Source organism: Anser brachyrhynchus (genome assembly GCF_964034855.1).
Source record: "Anser brachyrhynchus genome assembly, chromosome: 3".
NCBI classification, from domain to species: Eukaryota; Metazoa; Chordata; class Aves; order Anseriformes; family Anatidae; genus Anser; species Anser brachyrhynchus.
Genome location: NC_137696.1, coordinates 103,170,785 through 103,197,043, shown reverse-complemented (window position 1 = coordinate 103,197,043; position 26,259 = coordinate 103,170,785). Strand labels below are relative to the sequence as shown.

General features: G+C 33.6%; 1 protein-coding gene and 1 long non-coding RNA gene across 13 annotated transcripts in view; one reads left to right on the top strand and one right to left on the bottom strand.

Moving 5' to 3' along the window:
* CSMD1 (CUB and Sushi multiple domains 1) overlaps nucleotides 1–26,259 on the bottom strand; it is a 1,150,108-nt gene that overhangs the window by 259,004 nt on the left and 864,845 nt on the right. For all 12 annotated transcript variants that reach the window (XM_080586628.1, XM_080586632.1, XM_080586634.1 and 9 more), the window contains 6 exons: nucleotides 23,207–23,345; nucleotides 17,839–18,026; nucleotides 12,882–13,070; nucleotides 11,057–11,173; nucleotides 9,388–9,603; nucleotides 5,969–6,157 (listed from right to left, as the gene is read on the bottom strand). In XM_080586628.1, the coding sequence (XP_080442754.1) occupies nucleotides 5,969–6,157; nucleotides 9,388–9,603; nucleotides 11,057–11,173; nucleotides 12,882–13,070; nucleotides 17,839–18,026; nucleotides 23,207–23,345 (1,038 nt within the window). The remainder of the gene's footprint in view (nucleotides 1–5,968; nucleotides 6,158–9,387; nucleotides 9,604–11,056; nucleotides 11,174–12,881; nucleotides 13,071–17,838; nucleotides 18,027–23,206; nucleotides 23,346–26,259) is intronic.
* Nucleotides 6,181–15,158, top strand: LOC308192736. The gene is made up of 2 exons (XR_013949062.1): nucleotides 6,181–7,567; nucleotides 13,426–15,158. It is a non-coding gene; the product is annotated as an uncharacterized lncRNA (long non-coding RNA).

The window sequence follows — 26,259 nt, the reverse complement described above, 5'->3', positions numbered from 1 at the left end:
CTCTTTGTCTCGACCCATACATTTTCTCACTTCTACTCTTCTGATTCTCTCCCTCATCCCACTGGTGGGAATTTTGTAAGCAGCTATGGGGGGCTTATCTGCCTACTGGGGTTAACCCACAACAACAGCTCTAAGAGGAAAAAAAAAAAAAAGAAGAATTTTAATCTTCTGAGATGAGGAAATTGGACACCACCTTGGGTAATTATCATGTCTGTTCTTTAAGCAGTAACAAGGGAGTCAACCCTAAGGCCGTGAACCTCCTCCACACTTTTTAATTATAAACAGCAAGGCTCTTTTCATCAGTAATTATAGTTTAAGTAGGTGGCTGTAGGCACAAACTGCTTTCAAGCCAGACGGGAGAGGTCCTACTGGAGGACACAGAAATAGGGTGATGACCAAGACGGAAATCCTAGCTAGTTTTCAAAACTGATTATTACGAGCTAGAATAATGCTGTATAACCACTTGAGGTACATGGCTGAGATAAACACTAAAGTCATTCTAACTGAAAGTTCAGAATGTAAACAAGGATAAGAGAGAAAGGGTTGTCATTGGGAAATAAGATGTACAAGGACACCTATTTATGAACTTCTATATAATTTTGTAGATAGACCTGGCAGTGTCCTTTTTGCTGTGTACTAGCAGGTTCCTTACTGAAGAAGGGATTTTGCCTTATTCTGAGAACCAACCAACTTCCAGTCACTCAGATAAAAACCTTTGAAGATCAGGGTCCTGCACAGCATGGAAAGGAAGTCCAGTGAAAATTATGATATTGCTGTCCCTATGGGACTCAAAGTCTTTGACTAAAAATGACAGGGTCATGATGTTAGGCTAACCAGATCTCCCAAGCTCTGCTTTTGCCTGACCTGAAAAATGACTCTTTAAAGGAGAAGAAATGAAGAGAAAGCACAAATGGTTCTCTGACCATGAAAATTTCAGAATATATTAGAGATGAACCCTGGAGGAAAGATTTGAAATTACTTACTTGGATATAGAAGGGTGAAAGTCAATAGCTTTGGAAGCTCTGATGGTTTATTGTTGTTTATTTTTTTTTATCTTTTTTTTTTTTTACCAGCAGATGAATCTGAGTACACATTCTGCGACAGAAATTAGTATTTGTTTGGGTAAATGTTTAGTCTATAAATTAAATGCAATTAAATTTGAAGGCCTTTCATCCTGAATCTGATTAAAAGAGTCATTAAAGTAAATATTACCATATGTCCTAAAAAGACCTAAAAAAACTTTGTTGATATATAAAGGCTGGTGTGTATATATCATGTAGATGAGTTTGGACAGTGTAGAAATGATAATGAGGAAGAAATACCCTAGAGACTATTGAACTATGTACTTGCAACTTTGTGCCACTGAGTTAAGACTAGATTTAATTTCTGAATGTACGCTGTAAAGCCAGCAGATATCAGGGCAAGTATTTTCTTTTCCCCCTTTTGAGAAGGAAGTTGTCTTTGTGTGAACTACTCATCAAGAGAAGAGGATATCTTCATTCCTAATGTTTTAGGTGTCATAGCAACAAGAAATAAGACCTTTGTAAACATTCTTGGTGCTGAGAAAAATATGAAAGTAGCTTGAACTGAAGGGCACTGACTGCGTCTTTCCACCTCAGTTCCACTAAGCTGCTTGGCAGAGCATCTTTCCTTGTATTTTTCTTAGTTGCATCATTCCTTCCTGAAAGATCTCTTTTAATACTCTGGTTTCCTACATTTATAGCTTTAACTACTCTTTTGATTGATCATAAGGGTGGCTGAAGAATTATTTTTAGAAAATATTTTTCTCACTGGATGACTCCCTTACTTGACTTGGAGGGCTGCAACCTCACTAACTGGTGTTAAGAATGTAAACAGACCAAGACCTAAATGGAGTATCAGAAATACCTTCAGGTATATTTTCCCTCCAAATCAATGAGCTTCATAATAGGTGTACCAAGCAAACACACCATCTGTTATCAAAGCCTGCATCACTCCTTGGCAGACTTGGTTCTGGGGAAGAACACAGAGGTACTTGAGAGCACTCCCATGATATGGGCTATTTTTTGTTTACAGTAGAAGAGATTATTGTTACAATCTTCACTCTAATTATTTTCTGGCCCACACTGGCAACAAGAGAGGCTTGATGAATACTGCGTCCTTGCTCCTGGCACCATAGGGGTAGCCGCTGGCTCTGCTTGCTCTTTCAGTGGGAAGACAGAGTAGTACTACACTAAGATAATATGCAAGTCTCAAGATGTTGACACACCTGCTTTGAGAACAAGTGTTTACACATACTCTTGCACACTTTCCAAGGAGTCCAAACCCTCCTTTCAGGTTTCTGAAATGCCCTCAGAATTCAGGTGATTTGGACGTGGCCCTTGACTCTCAAATATGTTTTATCTCTCTGGTCTGATACACTCTTAGAAACGGAATTTTCTTCATAGAGATAAAAGAGTTATACAGAATACTGTTTTAGATAAGTGCCAAACATCTATGCATAGTTTATAAAAAGGTTTCTTGATCAATTAGAAATTAGGGTCTTGTACATGGATTTAATGACGTGTCCTGTAACTAATCTATAAATGGATTCAAAACCGAGCACAACTAGAACAAAAAGGAAATGTTGAGCTCTCAGAAAATAAATTTCCTTTCTATATGAATTACAGACTCATCATTTATTCTTGTGATTGGATATGTATCTAAATTATGCTTGGGAGAAGATGTATGCATATTTTTGTCTGACAATGTAAATGGTTAAATTAGACCTGTAGGTTCATGGGTAATTCAATGGCTGATGCATCATTAATTTAAATTGACACTTGGTAACCTTTGCAACTTTGCAATATGTAATCTACATTATGTGGAATAATTCCATGAGCATTTTCAAAATATCAGGTACGAATCTCTTAGTATTACTGTACAATGTGGAGGAAAGTTTTTCTAAAATATAAAAACATTAATAAAAATAAAATATAAGACAATAATATAACATGTATTTTCTTCATCACAAAATAACAGTATTCCTGCAGATCAGTACACTTAAATACTACTAATAGTCTATTATTATTATTATTTTTAATCTGAACTAAAACAAACATGTTTTTGAGAGGAATGCAGAGGAGCCCACCAGAAAAAGAAAAGCAACAACAAAAAAAAGTGAATAACCTGAACTTCCCAAGAACTATAACTTCCAAAAGATTCCATACATCAAATAAGATATGAAATTTTACAGGAAATAATACAGATTTTCCTGCTAGTTAGTGTACTGCAGACACGCACTTTTACTTCTATTCAAAGAAAATTAAATTTATGTCTCATAACAAGTATTGAGAAGACATGTAACTGGAAAAACAATTTCATATTTAATTTGCATATTGAAAGTTATAACTTTCTGAGCCTCTTGTGTGGTTGAGCATGATACTTAAATGTTCCATAAAAAAATATATATTTGGTTCAAATGGTTCAAAATATATATTTAAAATATATATATTCAAATGACACATGAATAAAATTGAACAATAAATTGAGCACACATTCAGACATGAAAATGAATAATATAAAACAAAAATTTCCATTTTACAAAGTTAAGTTTACAAGATGGTAATTTTGAATAAAGCCTTCAACAACAACAACCTTATTATTGTAGCATAATTCTAAGTATATGGAACTTCATCATAGTTATTCCTTTCTTCCAGTAATATAAACTAAGCCATATTCATTTCAGTGTAGTCACTAAATTTTCTCTTATTGAAACAAATATCTCTAACCTTGGATATAAAAATGATAACTAATGAATTTGGGAACAGACGCAAATAACTTTACAAATGTATAATATTACTTAAAAATAGAGGAAAATATATTGGAAAAAATGAAAGCTTACTTAAAATGAAAATAGACCATCAGACTTGTGGAAGTTTAATTTCCAATGGAAGTAATTTCCTTTATTTAGGCATCTAAAGGATGTCTGGAGACTGATTCTTCTGACTGTAAAATGGACACCAAAATCTAGGCTTTCTATCTTGACTTTATTGACTTAAGTTACCAAGTCCAAAACTACATTGAAAATAGTGAAATTCAAATGTTTGGAATCTGAATCCCACCAACTAAAAAATACCTGCAGGCTAATAATCCGTATTCAACCCATAGTACCAGAACCAGCTAACTTTTTGGTATACGATAGCTGCTGACAGACATATACTTATCCTCTGGGGAGTTAGAAAATAAGTTTGCAGCTTCCTGTCTGGTATCTCTTTGTGTCTCCTATTTGGTCACAATACCCAGTCATCTAGTATTGTGGATTTTTGTTTGTTTGGTGGGTTGGTTTGGATTGATTTTTTTTTTTTGAGATCGAGATTGCCATTGTTTACACATACAAATACTTTTCTCATTGTATATTTTTGTTTATAAAGAATCAAAGAATCATATTTTTAAACTGGCTCATTCTGTAGAAAGGAATAACAGATATTGTTATCATGTAGAATTTTTTTTTCTTTCTTAAAGACCTACCTTTTTTCTGTCACTCTTCAAAACAGTGATTTGTTTAGAAATAATCTTTTATGTTAATACTTTCATTCATACATTATTGACTGCATCAGAATCAGCTACTTCAAATAACATCATTAACAAGCAACCATAACAGTAAAACAACATGCAGTAGAAAGAGTTTTTATATTCAGTTTTAATTGCATATGGGTATATCCTAATGATATCTTGATTAAGCTTAACTATTAAGAATTGTAATATTGCACAATTAACAGTCATCTTTTGTTTAAGAACCCAGAAGTAAGCAGTGAATTTTCTATTTGCATGCATGGACAGCTATAGAACAGCAGAGCGCTCTTAAAAATTAGGAAAACTAAAATGCTACATTCAAGGTGAGTATGTGAATATTCTTATAGTGAAATTTGCACATATTAAGTTGATATATGATGATGTGTACTTGGTTAGCCAACATTCACAGTCAAACAGCATTAAGAAGCTAGCTGAAAATAGCCTAAGACTTAAATTATCTATATATTTGTATATGTATATATACATATTTAATGGTAAACACCATACAATGTTGGCTTCTCTCTAATTGGTTAAATAAGCCCAGGTCATTAAAACATAATTACAAATACTTTCCTTTTTGCCATAAAAAACTATATATATGTATTCTATGAGTATTTACAATGTAGGACCTACAACTTTTTTTCAGATATAGATGTATGTGCTTTTATAAGAAGCAAAAAAATCATGCCAAAGTTGAGTGTCTCCCTTAATGAAAGAAAATTGTATTTAAATAGCCCTCTTATTGCAATCCATTTACAGGTAGGTGTGTGGAATTACATGACATTTCAGAAGTCTTATGTCAATAGTAGCTATCAGACTCACTTCATATACTGGTGATAAAACTATCTCATCAATCAACTACAGCAACAGTACAAATTTTATAAAATCCAGTCCCAACACTGCTCACAAAAAAGACCTATTTACCCACTTTGAGCATATAGTTATGATTTTTAACAACAGTACATTCATTTAAAAATTACACTTTAGATACTGCAATACAGTGTATAGCTTATAAACTGTAAAAAAAAAAAATAAATGTTCAGAGTTACAATAATAAACACCCTTAAAATCATCTGGGGTACTGTTATTAAGGCTGTTTTCACCTAAGAGCTCTAAACATTGTTTCTGTACCCTGAAAGACAAAGTATGAAATTTATATCTTAATAAGGGCACATACAGTTCAATTATTACATTTACATTTTATCTCACAAGACATTCTGATATTACTTTCTACCATGATTCTTACTATTCCTCTTCTTTTTGTTCTCTAAGTAAAAAAAGACATGGAGTACTTATATCTTGCACTGAGTAAAGTTTCTACAGCTTGGGGATCAATCCTTTCAACCCAAGTACTTTGTTCTCTACCCAATATTCTGAAACATGCCATGTGCTAATAACGATTTGATGAATGAAATGAAAGCATGTGACCACCTACCCACACACCTTGGCAGAGGTGCACTCCATACACGCCGACCACCACCCAGGCAGGTAAGTTTATTAGCACCTTCCAAGCGATATCCAGGGAAACAAGAAAAGATCAAGGAATCTCCAACACCAAACTGAAAGCCAATTCGCCTGCTGAAGGCAGGAACACCAGGATCATCACATGGTTCCAGATCATATTCTGCAGACAATAAAACATATATATAGGACAAGTTGTTCACATGGGGAAGAAAAAAAACCTTGTCAAATGAGTTGCATTTTGTCAGTATGCATCACTTGAAAAACAAGTATTTCAGAGCCATTTTCTCTATTTAAAATAGCACCATTTCTATATTTTTATTATGGCTATATATACAGTAATTATGTATCTATTGTGTCCCACCTACACTACATTTATTTTCCTAATTTTGAAGGTCTGTAATCAGCTTGTACTCTAAGTGGTTTACTATAATTTTCTTTAATTACATCCTCTGTATATTATTCTTGGTTCATTTGATCTGAACTCCCAAACAGCTTTAGAAGTGAGATTTACAGTTTAAAAATTCATTATGTATGAAGAAAATCTAACAAAAAATCAAATGAAATGTCAGGTGAATAAAAAGACATATGACCACATTTTCAAAAAATGCAGTTCTGTTTTTCAAGTAAAACTATACTATTTAAATAACAAACTATTCGCATGCCTTTTAGAAATCATACAGATGTCACCTAACTGAAATTAAATATATATATATATATATTAAGTTTCAAAGTGTCTGGATTTATTTTCTCTTTTGTAACTATGAACCAGGAATAAATTCACAGAATTTGCAAATCTATAGGAACAAAAAGAAGTAAGAAGTAGTAAAACTGAAGTCCTCAAATGCTTCCTAAAGTGTGTAATTTTTTTTTTTCACCGTTACTTAAATAATCTGTTTAACTGACAGTACATGTATACAGAACAATACATGTCCTGGAATTCTTGTAACTCTCAGAGGGGATGATATACTTAGACTAATATCATAATACAACTTTCAGTTTATTTTACGTTTACAAGAAACTGGGAATTATAAAAATAATAATAATAATAAAAAAATACTGTGTCTTTCTCTATCCCTTTGTGCTGGATATGGAACTACTCTGCACTTTCTCCTGTATATATTGTTGTCTCTATAATCATAGGAATAATTAAATAATTATTTTTGATTTATTATTGTTGTTGGTATAATAATAATATTAACATAATATTATTTTATTATTTATTGCTATTATTCATTGCTATTTATTACTATTTTTATTATTTATTGCTATTTATAACATTATTAAATTATTGCTACATATTTATTATATACATTAGATTAAAATATGTTAAAAAAATTGCTTTGCAGCATGGAATGAATAGCATTTAAGTGCTATTCACTTTCCCCAGGTGGTGGGAAGATGACAGACGATAAGCATAAGTTGAAATACTTAATAAAACTGTTTCCAGCTGGATGCAAGTAAAAACACGTTTTCGAGAGAAGTAGTGCAGTGGCAGGTTTTCAAGATCCTCCTTCACAAAAACATTAGCAACCTGGTTTGATCTCATACCTAATCCAGCTTTGAACAGCAGGTTGGTTTCAATGACCTACTGAAGTCCCTTCTGATAAGAATTGTTTTTATAATTCTATGATAAACAAACATCACTAAGATATACTTAACAAGGAATGCACAGTTACATGGAAGATATATTAGTCAAGTTCTTTTCACTGATGGTCATCAAAATCAGAATGCAATTTCCATGCATACCAGTTCATGTGTCTCATGTGTTACAGGATGAATAAAAAAATCTATTTGTGTTTTTAACTAAAAGTTTATTTTTTTATGCATGCAACTTGTAAAGGTTGTCATTGCTACTTTTGATTTTTTCTTTCAAAATGAAGCCAAGATAATATTTGTAGAATAAACTTAGCAGTTTAGTCACTCTGCTGTCAAAAGTTGCTTTCAAAAGGTAGAGGAAAACAAAAGAGTTCATATGTATTACAACTAAATAAAAAATAAAATCAAAAATTTTCATGGAAGGATTAAAAATTTCTTTTCTATCTCTTGTATAGATTTATCTGCAATCAATTCAGTGCTTAGTGGGGCAAATTTCTGTATTAGGTGATATTCAAAATAGATTAAGGTCTTTCACTAAACACTGCTTACTATGGCAAAATACATTCTGGTCATTTGAAAACAAGAAAAGACTTATTCACTTGTGCCATAAAATTAATGTGATTGATAATATTTCTGAAAATACTTATTTAATATAAATGATGACTTATGATGGCTATCTATGTGTGTACTTGTTGCAGATAGGGCATGAAACTTTGCCTATGTTTGAAAACTTCTGATACATCTATTTTATTACTCTACAATTTTCCCTTTTACATCCATAATAATATTTTGTGTATTTTTCTACAAATGGCCATCTACCATTTTGAGTTATTTATAAATAAAATATAAGAGAAAAAAAAATGCATTTGCATTCAAACTTATTGAACTGTTGACTTCTAATTTGGTTAGTTTAAAGTATCCAGAAAAAATATTCATCAATTCGTATGAGAAAATACAACACTATTGCTCTAATCATTTTTTTTTAAATAAGCTGAACTACAGTATTTGTAAACAGTGCATCTATAGGTCTAGTGCAACACTGCCAGACTTCAGATAAAACATGTTTATTGTTTTTCAGTTCTTGAACAATGATGTACGAGAGTCAGATATATTAGTTCCTTATGTGTTTCTCCCACAGAATATCCATGAGCACAAGCATCTTAACTAGTGGCTGATTCATTCGTACATGCATCTGTAAATATTCCACACTCTAGTAACAGAGATAGGCAAAGAAAATTCTTGAGAAATATATTTTATATGTAGTCTAATTTTAAAAGACTGTAAATAAGCATTAGCAATCTTTATCAATTCTCTTAAAGTTTTTAAAAAATATCAGAACTGCATTTATCAACACCTAATACACCTTCATTAACTTATTTATATAAATGTCTTTTTTTCCATTCCAAAATTAATTTATTTAAATTCCACTGTGACTCCGAGTTAGCATGCTGCTCTTTATTTACAGTTTCTGTCCTTCTTTTAGTGAAACAGCTTGTTAGATTCTTTTGTCTGAAGTTTCTTTTAGTCTTCTTTGTGTATTTTTTTTCCTCCATTTTCCTCCAAACCTCTTTTTCACTGGTTCTCTGGAAACAGGGAAAATTCCTTAAAAGCATCTCATCATCATCATCTTCTAAATGTTAGCCACCTTAATAAATCCTAGCCAGCCTTCTAAGATACAGACGGTATATTTCTTTCAACTTCTTTACTGGTGTTTCATAACATTTTTGCTATCTGCAAGTTAAAATATTACCTTGGAAACAATTTCTGGACACTTAGCAGGTTGGAATATCTTACCTGAAAACGTAATGTTGAAGCCTTCATAAGAAATTGAAAAATCAGATATAAATCGAAGCTGTGCAGTAAAATTTCCAAAGAGGCCAGCTTTAATAGTAGGGGGTAAGACTGAGCCAGTTAACCTGGCTACTGGTTCTGTGAAGCTGCCATCTTCAGTTATGAGCAAGTAGTCATGAGAGCTCTCAAGATGAAAGGTATGAAAAACCAAATGTACACCTTTAAACATATTAAAAAGGGAGAAAAGAAAAGGATTTAACAGGAAATTTTTCTCTTCCGTTATGTAGTTTACACAGAAAGTAAAACTTAAATGATATGAGAAGATTTTTAGGAAAGGTCATACATGGAATCAAAACCTGAAATTCAGAGAACAAAAACTCCAGAAAGCAAATAGACTCAACCAATCAGTTTGTGCACTGGGGGTATTTGTTTAGCTCACCATAAATCACCAACTCCTGTAAAATAATTCATAGGATTCAGTGTTATTTGTATACAGCACTCTGAAAATCTAAATTTTATTGTACAGAGTTTACTCTGTAAGCTTCTGTATTTCTTTTATTTCTAATCTCTGTCATCAACTCACTATTAAATTAGGAGTCCTACTTTAATAATCAGCTATATTTTTGTATTCATGCTTTATTTTTTGCATTTCCTCGGATACGATTTTGCTTTTTACTCTAAACTTTAGCAACTGCCTATACACAAGGACCAAGATGACACAAGTTTTATGTACAGTCTTCAATATATACAGGTTCACATTAGCTAGGTCACTACTCAAGAAGTGACTACTTTTCCAGTTGCCAACTTCCAGTCCAGAAATGAATTGAATTTTCCATTACAGTTAACTTTTAAAATATGATTATTTACTGTGGGGAGCAACAGTCTTCTTAGAAAATCTTCTCACACACTTCAAATTTGAAAATGCCATGCAAGCATTAAATAAAAAAAAACAGTCTGTAAGAAGATTTTGAATAGTAGAAACTTCCAATATACCTCTCAGACTAATATCACACATAACAAAGACTTTTCTTGCCATAGAAGGCTGATAGAGGAACATTTTCATTATATTTTGATTCAGTGATATATAGCATCATCTGTACTTCCTAAGCTTTACTAATTATTTAATTAATTTATCTATTTTTCCCCTTGCTTCTTCTATCCATTTCCCCAATGGATAAGCTGCTAAGCACACCCAAATGTTACTCCACTGTGTATACAACATAAAGATATATAATTTTTATTAATTTAAGCTTTTAAGCTTCATGATTTGAGTCTGAAATCTACGGTTACTAATACACAGATCAAATCTGCTGTTTCATGATTAATATTGGAGAAGAGCTATCAATAAGGCCCTGGAAACTTTCACTTAGTACTCTAGTTTTATTTAACAAGCAACAACATTATTTTCATATATTTTGGCTCTTCTAATTTCTGTCCAATTTTCTAAGAGAAACTAAAACACATTACTCCAGGTCACTGCTAAAAGAGCATTTATTTTCCAAAATAAACACAAATTAAAAAGATTACAACATTTGAAGACATTCATTTTGTGAACCTCAAAAGAACGGCAGAAAACAATGATTTGAGCGGATTCATAAATGACATTTTGCTTGTTTGAATTTATAAAACACAGAGATTACATATAAATATGCAATTCATATTAGATTCTTACCCTTGCCATGTGACACTTCAATAGTCCAAGTGCAGTTTAAAGAGTTTGGATAAAAATCAGGAAAACCTGGAGAAAGAATAGTTCCACTCTTTCCATGAATGTATCCGCCGCATAATGCTTAATAGAAGAAAAAAAAAAAAAAAAGGAAAACAAAACAGAAGTCATACAGGAAGTCCTGTTTTTAATTAAAAAAAAAAAAAAAGTTCACTCTTCACTTCTTTAACTACTCTAAAAATAGAAAAATAGGGTCAAGTATTAAACTAGGAAGTTAATTTGTCTGAAGCCATGACATTCATGTTTGACAACAATTTGTTTATTCTTAAAGTAGTCTTTTAACGGAATTTTATTTTTCCTCTAAAACATCTTCTGTTAGTTGGCGGGATACCAAAATAAGTAAATCCATGTTCCAGAATATACAAATTCCTATTGTAGCGGTATTTAGAAGTACTGTTTTGTTTTGTTTTGTTGAACTCACTCAGAAACCATATATCTTACAGTTAACTTTCTTGGACTACATACTTCATTTCATTCCGTTTTCATCAAACAAAAAGTATAAGAAACAAAATGTATTTTTCTTCAAAGAATAGAAAAGCATTTTTGCTATTTGATTTCTTTTGTGACATTCAGGGAAAAAATAAGTATTTTCCTCTCACAGGTTCAGATTTTCCCTTCATAAGTATTTTGAAAGACACAAGTACTATGATAGAAAAATTTTATGCATATAAGCATTTTGCTAAACTAGACTGATCCAATTTGCATGGCAAATTAATTAAAGTAAAATAAAGATTTGCATTGCTGAATTACTCACTGATCTCATAAATACAGCATGGCTGTGCTTTTCTTTCATCTGTAGCTGTCCAGCTTTTTATGTTCTTTCAAATTTTAATAAACTAAATATTTTAAAATACAACAGTAAAGCATTAAGATGCTTTTAGTCTTCTTCTCCACACAGAAGGATAAACCTTGTCATGAACTATGGCAAATATACATGACAAACAGTGCAATACACCTTCAGAAGTTCTACACACATACATGTACGCACAGCTATAATGCTGGCATTATGGCTATGGTTTTTCATTTCTTACCAGACTAAGGAGTTTGTTAAAGTTTATTTATTTTAAATTTATGTATTTTAGACATATGTTTAAAAATAAGTAGAAGAAATGTTTTAGCCTGGTTTTGCCTGCATAAATGTACTACTGCACATAAGCATGAAGGAGAATATGAATGAATAAAACCACAGTAAATGTATGGTATGATAAAAAGAGCACAGAAATATTTGCTAGCATAGTTCAGCATTTTTTTTAAAGAAAGATGTAGACAGCTTCATATTGCATATGTCCCAAAACATTCTCTATTTCTACTACTTTTCTAACCAAGTTAAACCCAGTTCTACCCATCTATAAAGAGAAACTTGCTTTCCTACAATAACAAGAGCACATGCAACACCATTTTCCGGTTTTACCACTTCTATCTACCACTAACACTAGAAAATTTAGAAGCACATAAAAAATACAGCTCTAAATATAGTTTTATTGTTCTCCAACTTCTCAATGTCTTGCTTTTTCTGCAGTTACTAAACTGCAGATTTGTAATGTTTCTATTAATATATACCTGTAAATTTCACTTCTCATTTATAGTATTTGAAAGTTAATACAGAGATGTGAAGTATAGCTTTTATTAACAATAAAATCATTTTATAAAAATATGGATTTTGGTGTGATTGAAGGTAGGTAGTCATAATAATAGGCTTAATTAGATCTTGAAAATAAGAGATTAACTTTTTTGGACTTAAATGATGCCACCCAAAGAACTTGACACTTACCGTCACAGCTGGGTAATGCATGATTCCACTGATGGTTTCGTTCACATATGAGTGGTTCTTCATCACTCAGGGTATATCCCGGATCACAGCTAAAAGTTACTGTAGAGCGGATATTAAAGTTGTTACCATGGCGATGGCCATTCACAGGAATCCCTGGGTCAAGGCAGGAATCTGATTCCAGAGTAACACCTGAAATACACAGGTTTAATTTATTTCCTCCCCTTTTTCAGATAGTAAACATAAAAAATCATAAACAAAACACTAAAAGAGTAAGTAAGACAGAAGAAATAGACCCCAAAAGATACTTCTTAGCATTGCCTGAGCACTGGTGTGGGATATAAAGGACTGTTTCTAGCTATTGAAGAGCAGTTTTTTAAATTTTAAATCTCACAGAACAGAGAAGCCCAAGTTAAGAAGGAAAAAAATTGGAGCTGTATATTTGATCAAACAATGAAAAAAAGTGCCAATGTATGCACTGAACATCTGCAACTACAGGAAGATATAAAGGTTCAAAGAATTAATACTCAATTTTCTCTTTTCATAGAATCATAGAATATCCTGAGATGGAAGGGACTCACAAGGATCACCGAGTCTAACTCCTGACTCCACATAGGACCAACCACCCAAAAATCAGACCCTGTGTTTGACAGTGCTGTCCAAATGCTTCTTGAGCTCCAGCAGGCTCGGTGCCGTGACCGCTTCCCTAGGCAGCCTGTTCCAGCGCCCAACTACCTTCTCAGTGAAGAATCCTTTCCTAACATCCAATCTAGTATATAAATCATATTTAATTATTCCATTTCGTCTATTACATTTCTGATACTGTGGGACAATGCAACTTTCTTCTGTTGGAGTAATGGCTATTTGACTTAACAAAAAGCACAGTATCAAAAAATGTAATGGATAAACTAAGAAACCACTTGTTAAATCTTACACATACAATCCAATGCATCAAAAATAGAAAGATAATTAATATAGGTTATATAGTTGCATAACTCTTATGTGACAGGTGTTTAGTAATTATGTCTTACGAAAAAGTTTGAACAGTGTATGATAAATAAACCTGCAGCTATACACTGAACAAGGAAGAGAAAAAAGAAAAAAAAAAACCACCAAACATCAAATGGAAGTTCATTATTTTTCCAGGACTACCACATAACCTTAGGAATTAAGTAGAAGGATTAAAAAGATAAGGAAAAAAATGATTTATGTGGGCATAAAGTAAAGGTTTTAGAATTATGGATATGAGGGTTGGAAGCAGGACTACAACCAAAAATAACATAAATAATGATTCTACCTTTCTCAGAGAAATATTCCCTGTACCCTTCAGCTATTTTTCAGTTATGAATTCAGATTTGAAAGCTTGTGATCTAGTTTTCATGAGGTATCCCTCCCATAAGGCACCTCCTTAAATTCTAAATAAATGCTTCTTTTAGTCTTGACTGCATGTTCTTAATGCATACAGTGCATTGCAGAAGGGAAGCCAGATTCCCTTCACCTGGCTTAAAAGGCTTAATATAGAATCAAAGAACCTTTTTAAGTCTACAATATTCTGCAGTGTATGTGGCCTAAATAAATATTGATTGTGGATGAAATTTTAACTTTAATAAACATTTTTTTTTTTTTGAGACAAACTGTATTTAGTGTTTTGAGGTATGTTACAGTAGATGGAGGTCTGCAGCAGCACACTTAAAATTCCTGTCTCTTTGGGCACCCTTCAACCCCTACCCAACACATCAACTGCTTTGGGATTCTGAGTCACGTAAACTCTTATCGGTTTCATTTGGAAATAATAAACTGTAACTTTTCAGGTTTTTGCAAGGAGACCAAAAGGTGTGGCTACCCTAGCAACTTGCAACTTCCTGCTTGAGATAATGGTGCTGTACAAATGAAAAAGTCAGCTCAGGAAACAGAATTTCATTCTGAGTGGAAAATATTCAGTATTTAATGTTTAGCAATCACCTATAGATGAAAAGAAGGGATTTTTCTTTGCTTCTTTGGACAAAGATTTTTTTCTTAATGGGGGATAACATAAGACAAACTTAATAACGGACAGTGCTGAGAGTCCTGACTACAAAAAGATGATCTTAAACTATACATGAGAAATTTTGGCATCATAGTGATAAATTGTGGGTCCAGGGATTGAAAAAGTTGATTTAATACTTTTTATAACAATTGGATGAATAAATACAAGGTTAAAGTCTATGAGAAATGCATGTTTTTCCTCCCCCACCCTACATACTCCAGTACTTCCCAAGAAGAGCAGGGAGGAGTAGCTCCCTCAAAAAATGCTCCTTTCACTTCACTCCATGTAGCAGTGAGAATTACTTCAGCAGATAATATTCTACCCTATAACTTAATCATTCTCTTTTCAAAGGAACATAACACACAACCCAAAGCTAACTGCAAAAATACAATCAAAACAGATGTTGCACCCCACTGAATAATTGAAAAATACAAGCAGGCATCTTAAAAACTTCACTCTGTCAATATTGACATTTCCTCAAATGTTCATCAACTTTTTAGTATGTTAGCTGTATTAGATGCTTCATTTATTATTAAAATGAATATTTTGCAAATGGAACTATAAATGATTTTTAGAAACTGGTTTAATTAGTGGATCTCATTAGATCTCTGAAGAGGAAATGAATCTTGCTATAAGGCATGAAAGCAAACAACAGTTATATGGTCTCATATACTACATACTCATATATATTACATACCTATATTTCCCCCTTCACAGTTCAAATAGTTAAAATCATTAGAAAAATGGAATATTAAAGTGTAAGATTCTTTAGAGATTGTTTAAATAGTGCTCATTGCATGAAATGGATGAAGAAAATAAAAACAGAAACCAAAACATGGCTGGTGCCATAACCATTGCTCCCCATTAAGGCTAGCTACGGAGCAGTCACTGTATTATTCAGTGAATTCAGTGAATCTCAAAAATGTTTTGAACAATGGAAGCACTTCAGCTGGAAGCAAGAGTGCTATTCTTTGCTATCATTATAGCTTCATCCAGAACACCGGTAAGGCAGATGTCAGAATGTGCTTTCAAGCATCGGAAACTGAGGCCACAGAATTATATTTAGAGAGACCCCATTCTCTGGCACCAATTTTAATGCATGACTCGACTAACATACATACAGCTAAAATCTCATGCACCTCAAAACAAAAGGGGCTTGTCCCTGCTGCCTTTTGAGAACAGTCTCTGTCTGAAGTTACCCCTAGAACTATGCCCAGGCACTACTATATGGAAAGATGCTAGTTGGCATGGGTGAAAATCATGCATGGGTTTGGGCTTTAACTGTGTAAATGACTGCAAGACTGAAGCCAAGACTCTAGCATTTCTAACTTACTGGATCAGACATAGCTCCAGTGACCAGAAATGCTTCCCTGTAATCTTAAAAGGGTGAATTAGCTCCAAGTGCAAGGCTGCATATATACTTGTAAATGTCATCTGTTCCATGTTAAGAAGCTCCTTCTTTTAAATAAGATCCCAAACTGGACACAATATTCTCTGTGGTCATCAAATTAAGTGAAATAATTATTATATTTTCTAAGCCCTGCATACAAAATTTGCCTATTCTGTAATTCTTTTTGATGATTCACTACAACAGTGAGAAGACATTTTGCATCAGTTACATTTTTCTCTGGATTGCTTATGCTGTCTGTAAACACCATATCCTTTCTACTGTATTTCTGTTTTGTATTTGTGAATGTCATTTCTCCTTCCACATTTATGCTTAGAATAGTTATTTATAGAATTTGTAAGTGTACTCATTATGCTATCATCAACATTGTTAATAAAATTATCAGATTCTATTGGACCTAGGCCAGATCATGGTAGGATCCCTACAAATTCAAGTTAGACAATGAAGTACTAATACTTGTTAAAACCTCTAATCAAATTTCAAGGTTTGAAGTGCACTGATAAAAAAGATAAAGAAAGGATATAAGAATGCTGTTCTAAATCATTTCATAATTAGACCTACGTCTTTAAGAACATGTAGGGCAGATACTGTATTACTATTTGTTATATTATTATTTTTAACAGAAGACAACATCTATTTGATACCAGGTTTAAAATAAAACACAATATTATAAAAAATTTGGGGACAACTGTACAAAATATAACAGCAACCATTTAGTTCAAACACAATAAGGGAAAATCAGCATCTGCACATAACTCATTTGGCATCCTACATACTGTTCCTTGTCTTTGCATCGCTCAGTGGCCTATTATCTGCTCAGCCTCTACCACGTTGTCTGTGTCAGAGCTAAAATATTCAGAATTTCCAAGTTTTGATGTAGCTATGAAATATAAGTTTGGTCATTCATACCAGATTCAATGTGACAGAAAATTTACTGCAGTCAGGTTAGTTTTCAGATAAGACCACAATAACTGACAAAAACAATGTTATTTGCTTAGCCTATCCATGCTAAACACATGCATTCTATTCAGTATTTAAGTGAATGGCTACACTATCATATAAACATCAGTGACTTCAGAAAGTTTAATATATGTAATTTTATACAACCAATTTTAAAGAAAATAGTGTTATAGTGATTCTGGAGTTCACAGATCAATATTATTATGCACTTATTTGCATTTTAGAATCACCATGGATAAGGCTCAATTCTGCTCAGTACTGCAAAGTGTATTAAAAATGTAGAAAGATATATATAGAGAGGCAGGGGCAGGGCAGAACAAACAAACCCAACATATCTTTAAATCCAAGGGTGATTTTCTAAAATTACTTTCCCGTAAGCAGTCTGAATAACATACAAGAACTCATGAAGTAAAATTTTCCAAAATGACTTAATAGTTTCAGAGTCAGTACAATTTGTTCTGATACAAATATAATGACTACAGTTAATTAGTTCATATTTGTTTGCTATTTTCAAATTGAATGTTATTTTCAAAATTAAATGAAAATCAGAGAAATATCTGACTTACTCTCATAGTGAATTAGAAAGCCAACACTGGAACGACTGTTGTCCGTAGTGAACAGCAGATACATATAATTGCCGGTACTAATAAGGAACTGGGGTGCTTGTGTTCCATGGTATTCTCCAATTAATGGTGATGAATTAGCTGGCCCGTCTCTGACTTCCAATGTATCATAATTAACTTCAGTCTGAAATCTGAAAAGGAATACATAAGTCTGGTAGGCAGAAGAATGCTGTTAGAAGTTTAACTCATGTTGACCAAAGACGTCAATACATACAAAAATCAGTATACCTACAGCTCCATCAGTGCATTACTGTGAAAAACAACTAAGGACGTTTTTACATGTCTTTTTTTTTTTTTTTTTTTGGTATCCTATAAAATTTGTAAGATGTGTAATATACTTCAGATCAACCATATGACTGGGCTTCAAAATGACATCTAGTGAGGAACCTGAGTAGAAAACTGCAAACTGTCTCATACAAAACTGCATTATGAAGATCCAAGAAATTTCTTGCCATCAGATTAAAAAACAGTTTGACATCTTAGGAATGTCTTCAATAATGTTTCATTATTTTATTTCAACAATTTTATTATTTGACATTTGGCAAAAAATTTTTATATATTCAGCTGCTTAATGCTTTATCCAAAGAATTTTTTCTAACACAGTTCACTAATTTACTTTTAAATAATTAAATTTTCCTATGAAATAATAATAATAATAATAAAAAAGCATTACGAAAATGTTAAACTGAAATCAAGCCCTCATTTTGAAATTTGTTACAGAATTCCTTAGCCTATCTACATGTGTCAAAAAAACAGATAGTATAGACAAGAAGAAAAAAATAAGGAGGGTAACAAGATAGTTGATTTACAAGAACAAAAAACTTTAAAATCAACAGAACAATCAATATCTGTGCGAATTACTAAACCACATCATATTTGTCCAGTTCATAAAGGATGTCTGTGTGTGCAGTCATCCGCTACTAGCTGTTCTTAAATCAAACAGATCAAATCTGCTGTTTCTGCAGATGAAACTTTGACTGACATTTTTCACATCAAATGCATTTCAAGACAGTTTGTGCTTATATCAGATATTCTTGTGAACTGTGGCATCTGAACATCACACATCCATTTTCCTATAAAAAAATGTTTCTACTATTACACAAATATCCATACTTGTCTGAATATATTTGCCTGCAAACACAATATTCTTATTTTTGTAAAATGCTTACCTTTCAGAGCAAGTATAGAAAATGTCTGTTTTGAGATCGTCTTGTCTTTTCCCATAGGGTTTACTAATTCAAATTCTGAGCTTAAAAATCTCTGTCCCTGTGCACTTGTTTCATAATGAATGCCTTTAAATTGTCTTGCCAATATGGGATACATGCTTAGCGGGTCTGGGAGTAAGAAACTGTGTTCTTGTAATTAAAGACAACAAAGGGGAATTCCACTGGACATTCCTTCAAAGTCTAAATAAACTTTATGCTATGTAGGTAATGATGACAGAATGAACAGTTTCCAGCCAAGCCATTACATTTTACGGACCCATAGCGTTAGTATTAAAACCATTTTCACATACGTAACAGCATCAGTAATGGTAGGTGAAGATTTAGCATGTATTCTGTAATCTCTATAGTTCTCATTCTCTCGTGAGTCCCTGAAAACAAAACGACATTCACAAATCTGAAAGAATTTGCTTAACTACGACAGCTAACTACACAGAGCTTGGAAACTCGGATGTGCCCTACATATAGCTCCTCTCTTCACCCAGGAAACTCTCTAGATCCATGATGCTTTTGACCTTTCTGTGTATGTTGGCTAAAATCCAAGTGACTGCTTTCACTGCTATCTGTCCTCTCTGACAGTGGAATACAAAGGTTGCATGTATTAAGGTTGCTCAAGACCAGTCTCTGGCACTGAAGTCAGCTGTCATGGAAGGACATACTTCAGACTCACAAACAGGGAGATATCATTCAGATTTCTTTTTATGAATTGTTGCCTGCCCACACTAACTCCTGAACCATGCTTGATAATTCTAATTGGCAAGTGCAAGAAGTATGTTAGCAACTATTTCAGCAAGTGTGTAAATACAGACTTCTTGCGTCTGGAAAGTTCTCTAGTACTGTTTAATTTACCAGGATAGATAGTCACAGAGAGCATCACTCAAGAACCTGACAGTTGTTCAGTACTTTTCCATAATTTCGAAGATTATACATTGATTTACCCTGCAGCAGAATAAGGAAAACTAACACACAGTGCTAGCCTGGTTTTAATACTTTATTTGTACTCATAATGAATGGACTCCCAATCAATACTTCAATATTTAATTTAACAGTTCTGTTTGTGAGTAGAACTAATTAAAAATAAAGTGCTCTTAGCCAGCAATTGCAGCTTTCTTAGCAGGGCTGTGTGTGAATGATGGGTTGCAGACTCTTGCTAGAAAGACAAATCTTTAAGTAACTCCTACAGGAACGGCTACCAATTACAATGATCATTTTTCCAGTAGATTCTTATTCATCTCAAACTTAGTTCACTTTTCTCTTTTTTGAGTGTTTTGGGGTGCTTTTGGGGACATTTTTTACAATCTTTGCATTATCATATTAACATTTCAGTAAACAATAAACAAAGATAATTGATTACTGGAAATTCTGCATCCTTACTGAATTAAGAATAATTCTTTAAAAATATTTTAATGTTTATTAGCATATTTATGTTGTTAAAAGGTAGGACATTCTCCAAATATTTCCAGAGAATTTTAAAAACTCTTCAATATTACTACGTTATACTATTTTTCATGGATAGCTAGGTTTTGAGTAAAGAAGATTGTTTTATCTAGTATTCAATGAATTTTTACCAATATTCAAAGTACCAAAAATCCTCCAGTCCTGTTGCTTTCCAGGCATTTGTCTTGATGTGAAATGCAGAATGTTTCAATGTAAAATGTTCATAGGGTTATTTGGTCATTTGCTGCTATTTCTGGAAAGTTTCTAAGTACTCTAGTAAGTCACATTTGTCTAGCAACATGAAATCCTCATTAGCTCAAGAGTGAGCTAATTTATATCACAAATATCACGCTCATGGTGCAAAATTTAAATCTGGCAACTGTATCTGTGATGGCAAGACATACAGCAAAATATAAAAGGGTTCTATTTTTCCAAATCTTGACAAAATATATGACCGAATATTGTGCTTGGCAATTTATAGATCATTTTATTTCTTTATTTGATACTGATTTTGCTTACTGACTTGTAATTTGCTAATGTTACATCATTCAGCAGATTAACTTCTTTTAAATTAGAAAAAGATTTACCATTCAAGTTTTAATCTGGGTAGCATTGCTTTCATGCTAGGAAAGAAGAAATACTTTACTGAAAAAGAGACATTATTATCCTCTCATCCCCAAAGCATAACAATCTTAAAGAAATTTATTATATGATGTAGTAAAGCTATACGATTTTCTAAACCTACCAGGAACACTGGTAGAAGCTCCAGTAGAAGCTTCTCTATTATAAGTACATTAGTATTGTACTTAATAGTAATGTGTATTTGTAACTGTAACATTTAGAGAAAGGAGACCAAATCCTTCCTTTAATAATGCTGATATAAAACTGGATTACATTAACTGACTGCTGTACTTTGAGAATTACACCAGATCAGATTTCTCAAGTTTGTTTCAGGGTAACTCAAATTTCTTGCTTAATTTCATCACAGTTTGATTTGTACACAATACTCTAGAATATTCTTAATTGAATGTGTGTGCATCTGCTGAAAATTCAGTAAATGTAGCTCTTGAACTGGGCCATATGGCACAGGAACCAATGTTTCCCATTACTTTCCTCAGAAATATAGTGGTCATACTGTTAAGGTCTACAGCTACAGGCAGCCCATTTCCTTTAATAAAATTAAAATGCTCCATTTTACAACTGCCTGTTTACTTCCACTGAATTTGTGAAGCCTTCCTGGAATCTCAGGGTTCTGATAACTAATTTAAAACAAAAAGGGCAAAGATGGCAAGTAAATATAACTTTATAATTTATGTATTGATATTTTAATAAGAAACAAACAAACAAACAAAAAACAACAGTGACTTAAATTCTGGAACTTCCTGCTGAACATAATGAAAGCAAACAATCTTTATCAACAGCTTTTAACAACACTGTTCACCTTGCCTGTATATTTCACCATCCCCACTAATGGCACTTCAAGTCTGTAACAGTGTCCAGTGTGTTTCCCAAACTGAAGAATGTTGCAAATGATAACTTTACATGGATGCATGAGGACATCAAACAAATCAATCAAAGTGAGACATGCAGAAACACACTAAACACATTAAAACAAATAATCTTTTAGTTCAGGAATGTCTTGAATTGCAAACTGGGAAAGTACTTTGGGGAAATATAACACACGTTTATCTGATCCTCATGCTCTTGTCCACAGCTCTGCATTTTTTGTCCCCATAAGGAACACAATACTAAGTAAGATGTACCTTAGGTTTGACCCAGTAACAATCACTTTTACATTCTTCTGCTCTTCTCTTCATTCATTTTCATACCTTTTTGTCTCTGCTCTTAGACATAGAAGGCTTGCAAATCTGTTACTGAATCATTATACTCAGCACTGTTGGCTCTCTCTGCAGAGGTCAAACTAGACATATATTATTGCCTCTGCTTGGGTGACAGCAATACAGGAAGGCCTGTACAAGAAGACGCTGCAGCGTAGCTCTAGGCACTGTCTTTCATACTATCCTTTGCATCTTTGTGTCAAATGGAGCATCTAGTATGACATTAGTATCTAGATCAAGCAATTAAGCAAACTGAGATTTTTTTTTTTTTTACTTATTTTACAAAGATGCCTAAGGGTAAAGATTTTAAAGATTTTAATTTATTTTTAAAGAACTTTTCTTTCTTTGGAAAGAAAAGTCACAATTTTGAAAGATTCTTGAATGGCTAGTAAAAAGATCTAATTGAGGTCACAATACTTACAAAAAGATTAAACATGCTGCAGTTCACATTCCTGGTGCTTAAATATAGTCTCACTACCTCCTGACTCCACGTAAGACCAGGCTGAAAATAATTCCCCTTCAAAAACAATTATTATTCCAGAAGACCCTGAATGCTACACAGGGACATAATCCCCATTTGTTCCAGAAGGTGTAATTGAGGTCCACACTGGGATAACACCTTTAAGAATTAATTGGGCTGACCATTTCAGTTGGATAATACTTTAAAATGAAACTGTGTTAGCATATAGAATTCTAATATACACTGAATTTCTTGTATTTTAATAAAATAATTTCAAATATTTTTCTTCTTTGTTGTTAAAAAACATTATTTGTGCTCATAAGTTATTTGATGTTTGCCGTTATGATTCTCACCTGTCGAAAGTGATCTTAATGGAATGTCCTGGTCTTGCTTCAATCACCCATTCGCAATTAAGTGAATCCTTATAATATCCTGGCCACCCTGGTGGCAATATAACACCACTAGATGCTGTCAAATGTCCACCACATGGTGCTGGAAGAAAAAACATGTATACTTGTATCACACATGCTATTTCTAATGCAATATTATAAATATTCAAAAAAAAAAAAACTTTACAAAAATCAAATAAAAAAATGAAAAATAAGTTTAATATTTAATGCTACTATTTTTGTACATTCTGTTGTGTTATGCTCTTTTCCTGAGCACTTATGAGCACCTTCTTTTCCTCAGTCTCTTAAGTCCTGCAATATCATGGTTTATCACTCTACACGTATCTTAAGACACAGAGCATGACACTTGAATCTGCCAGCCTTCCTTCTGTTGAAAAGCATATATTTCATTAAAAATAATATACTGACATCTTTTAGTTCTGGTATGATTCCACATTTATGTGGAAATATCAGACAGTAATTTAGATCCAAGTAATTTATAGCAAATTATTTTCATTGTACTGTGCCATCTAATACCTTATTGAGTAATGACTCAGCTCAGTGGAAATTATTGGTGTAAACATTCCATTGAATTACAGAACAGTTGAAGGTGAAAGGGATATCTGGAGATCATCTACTCCTGCTCAAAGCAGGGTCACTTACAGTAGATGGCACAGAACCATGTTGTTAGGATCATGCCCTCTCCCCAAAGGCAGAGAATCCACAGCCTTTCTAGGCAACCTGTTCCAGCGTTTGATCACTCTCACAGTAGAAGATTTTTCTTATGTTTAAAAGTAATTTATTTAATTTCAGTTTGCATCCTTTGTCTCTTGTCCTGATACTGGACAATTTTCTTTACATCGTTGAATCAGGTATTTATATACTTCAATAAATTTTCTCCAGAGCCTTCAGCGTTCTTTTTTAGTCTAGATGACCCAAGTTGTCTCAGTCTCTTTTTGTATGATGGATTCTCCAAGCTCTTAATCATCTTTGTGACCCTTCACCTGACTCACTGCTGTATGTCTGCATCTTGTTTCTACTTGGGATCCTAGGCTTCCGTATGCAGCTCTGTAGGCAGAGGATCGCCAGCGCTGAAGGAAGGACTTCACAGAATCACAGAATCGTCTAGGTTGGAAGAGACCTCCAAGATCATCTAGTCCAACCTCAGCCCTAACACTAACAAGTCCTGCACTAAACCATATCACTAAGGGCTACATCTAAACGTCTTTTAAAGACCTCCAGGGATGGTGACTCAACCACCTCCCTGGACAGTCCATTCCAGTGCCTAACAACCCTTTCGATAAAGAAGTTCTTCCTAACATCCAACCTAAACCTCCCCTGGCGCAACTTTAGCCCATTCCCCCTTGTCCTGTCACCAGGCACATGGGAGAATAGACCAACCCCCACCTCTCTACAGCCTCCTTTAAGGTACCTATAGAGAGCGATGAGGTCTCCCCTGAGCCTCCTCTTCTCGAGGCTAAACAACCCCAGCTCCCACTTGGACTTGATATTTCCTCTTGTTGAACTCTATCTTGGCCCAATTCTACAGCCTGTTAAGGTCACTCTAAACATCAGAATAACCATATTGTTTATCAGCCACTACTCCCAATTTTCTGTCATCTGTAACTTACTCAAGTTGCACTCTGTCCCAGTGATCAGTAATGATCATTACTGAAGATTTTAAACAATATTGGACCTGATATTGATCCCTGGGGTACACCATTAGGGGCTGGTCTCCAGCTGCACTTTGTGCCACTCACTGATCACAACTCCCTCAGCCCAACAGCTCAGCCAGTTTTCAATCCACCTTGTTCACTTGTCTAGACCATATTTTAACAGTTTGCCTACAAGAACCATGTATGATACAGTGCCAAACACCTTACTAAAATGAGATTTAAAATATCCATTACACTCCCCTCATCCATCAGGCCAGTCATCTCATTGCACAAGGATGCCAGGTTGGTCAGGCATGATTTCCCCTTCATAAATCCATACTGACTCCTCCTAATCTTGTCCTTCAGTATTTGGAAATGATTTCCAGGAATATTGTTGCATCACCTTTCCCAATGATCAAGGTGAGACCTGTAGTTCCTCAGATCCTCCTTCTTTCCTTTCCTGAAGATAGGACTGAAATTTCCTTTTTCCAGTCCACTGGAACCTCCCCTAGTTACAGGACCTTTCCAGGACACTTGAGAGTGGCCTTTTTATGCCACTAGCTGGCTTCCTAAGCACTCTTCAGTGCATCCCATCAGGCCCATTCTTGCACACCAAGTTTGTTTAACCTAATCCTCCTCCATAAAAGGACAAATATTGCAACAGGGCTATGAAAGTAAGAAGGCTAGACAGGGAACATTTTTCACAGCAGGATCGAAGGACTTTGGTGCAGGATTAAACAACATCAGAAAATACTGAAGACATTTAGAGAAACGTAAGTCCCTTAAAAAATTAAGTTGTTATAGCACAGAGCATTGGGATCTTATAGTCTAACACAGGCTATAGAGCAGTCTAAAAGAGGAAGGCTTTCAAGGTCAGGTAAATTTGTCTTAGTATCATTTGTATTACACTCAGGTAGTCAGTGGTGTCATTATCAGCAAGTTCCATATTGCTGTGCCCGGAATCTTTTCACTTGTCTTCTGTTTCTCTAAGTAGTGACAGGCAAACCTATTATGCCATATGGAAATTAATAGTAAAATGAATTTGTGAGTAGTAAATTAATACTCCCAGTTTTGATTCAATGCTTTTAACAAAAATTGAACTCAGACATTTGATTTTGATTTCATTCATGACTTGCACTTATCTCTGAGAAGTTTTTTCAGATTTAAAAAAGTGGAGGAAAAAAAGCAACCCACAAAAATGAAACATACACAGTTAATCGTCTCTGGGGCAAAATGATCATGCAGGAAAATGGCTTTTATTTCACAAGTGTATAGCTGATGAAGAATGAATTGTATTCTATGCCTTTTATTTTTAATTAAATTTGGTCATATTAAAAACAAGAACAACCAGAAGACTGCTGA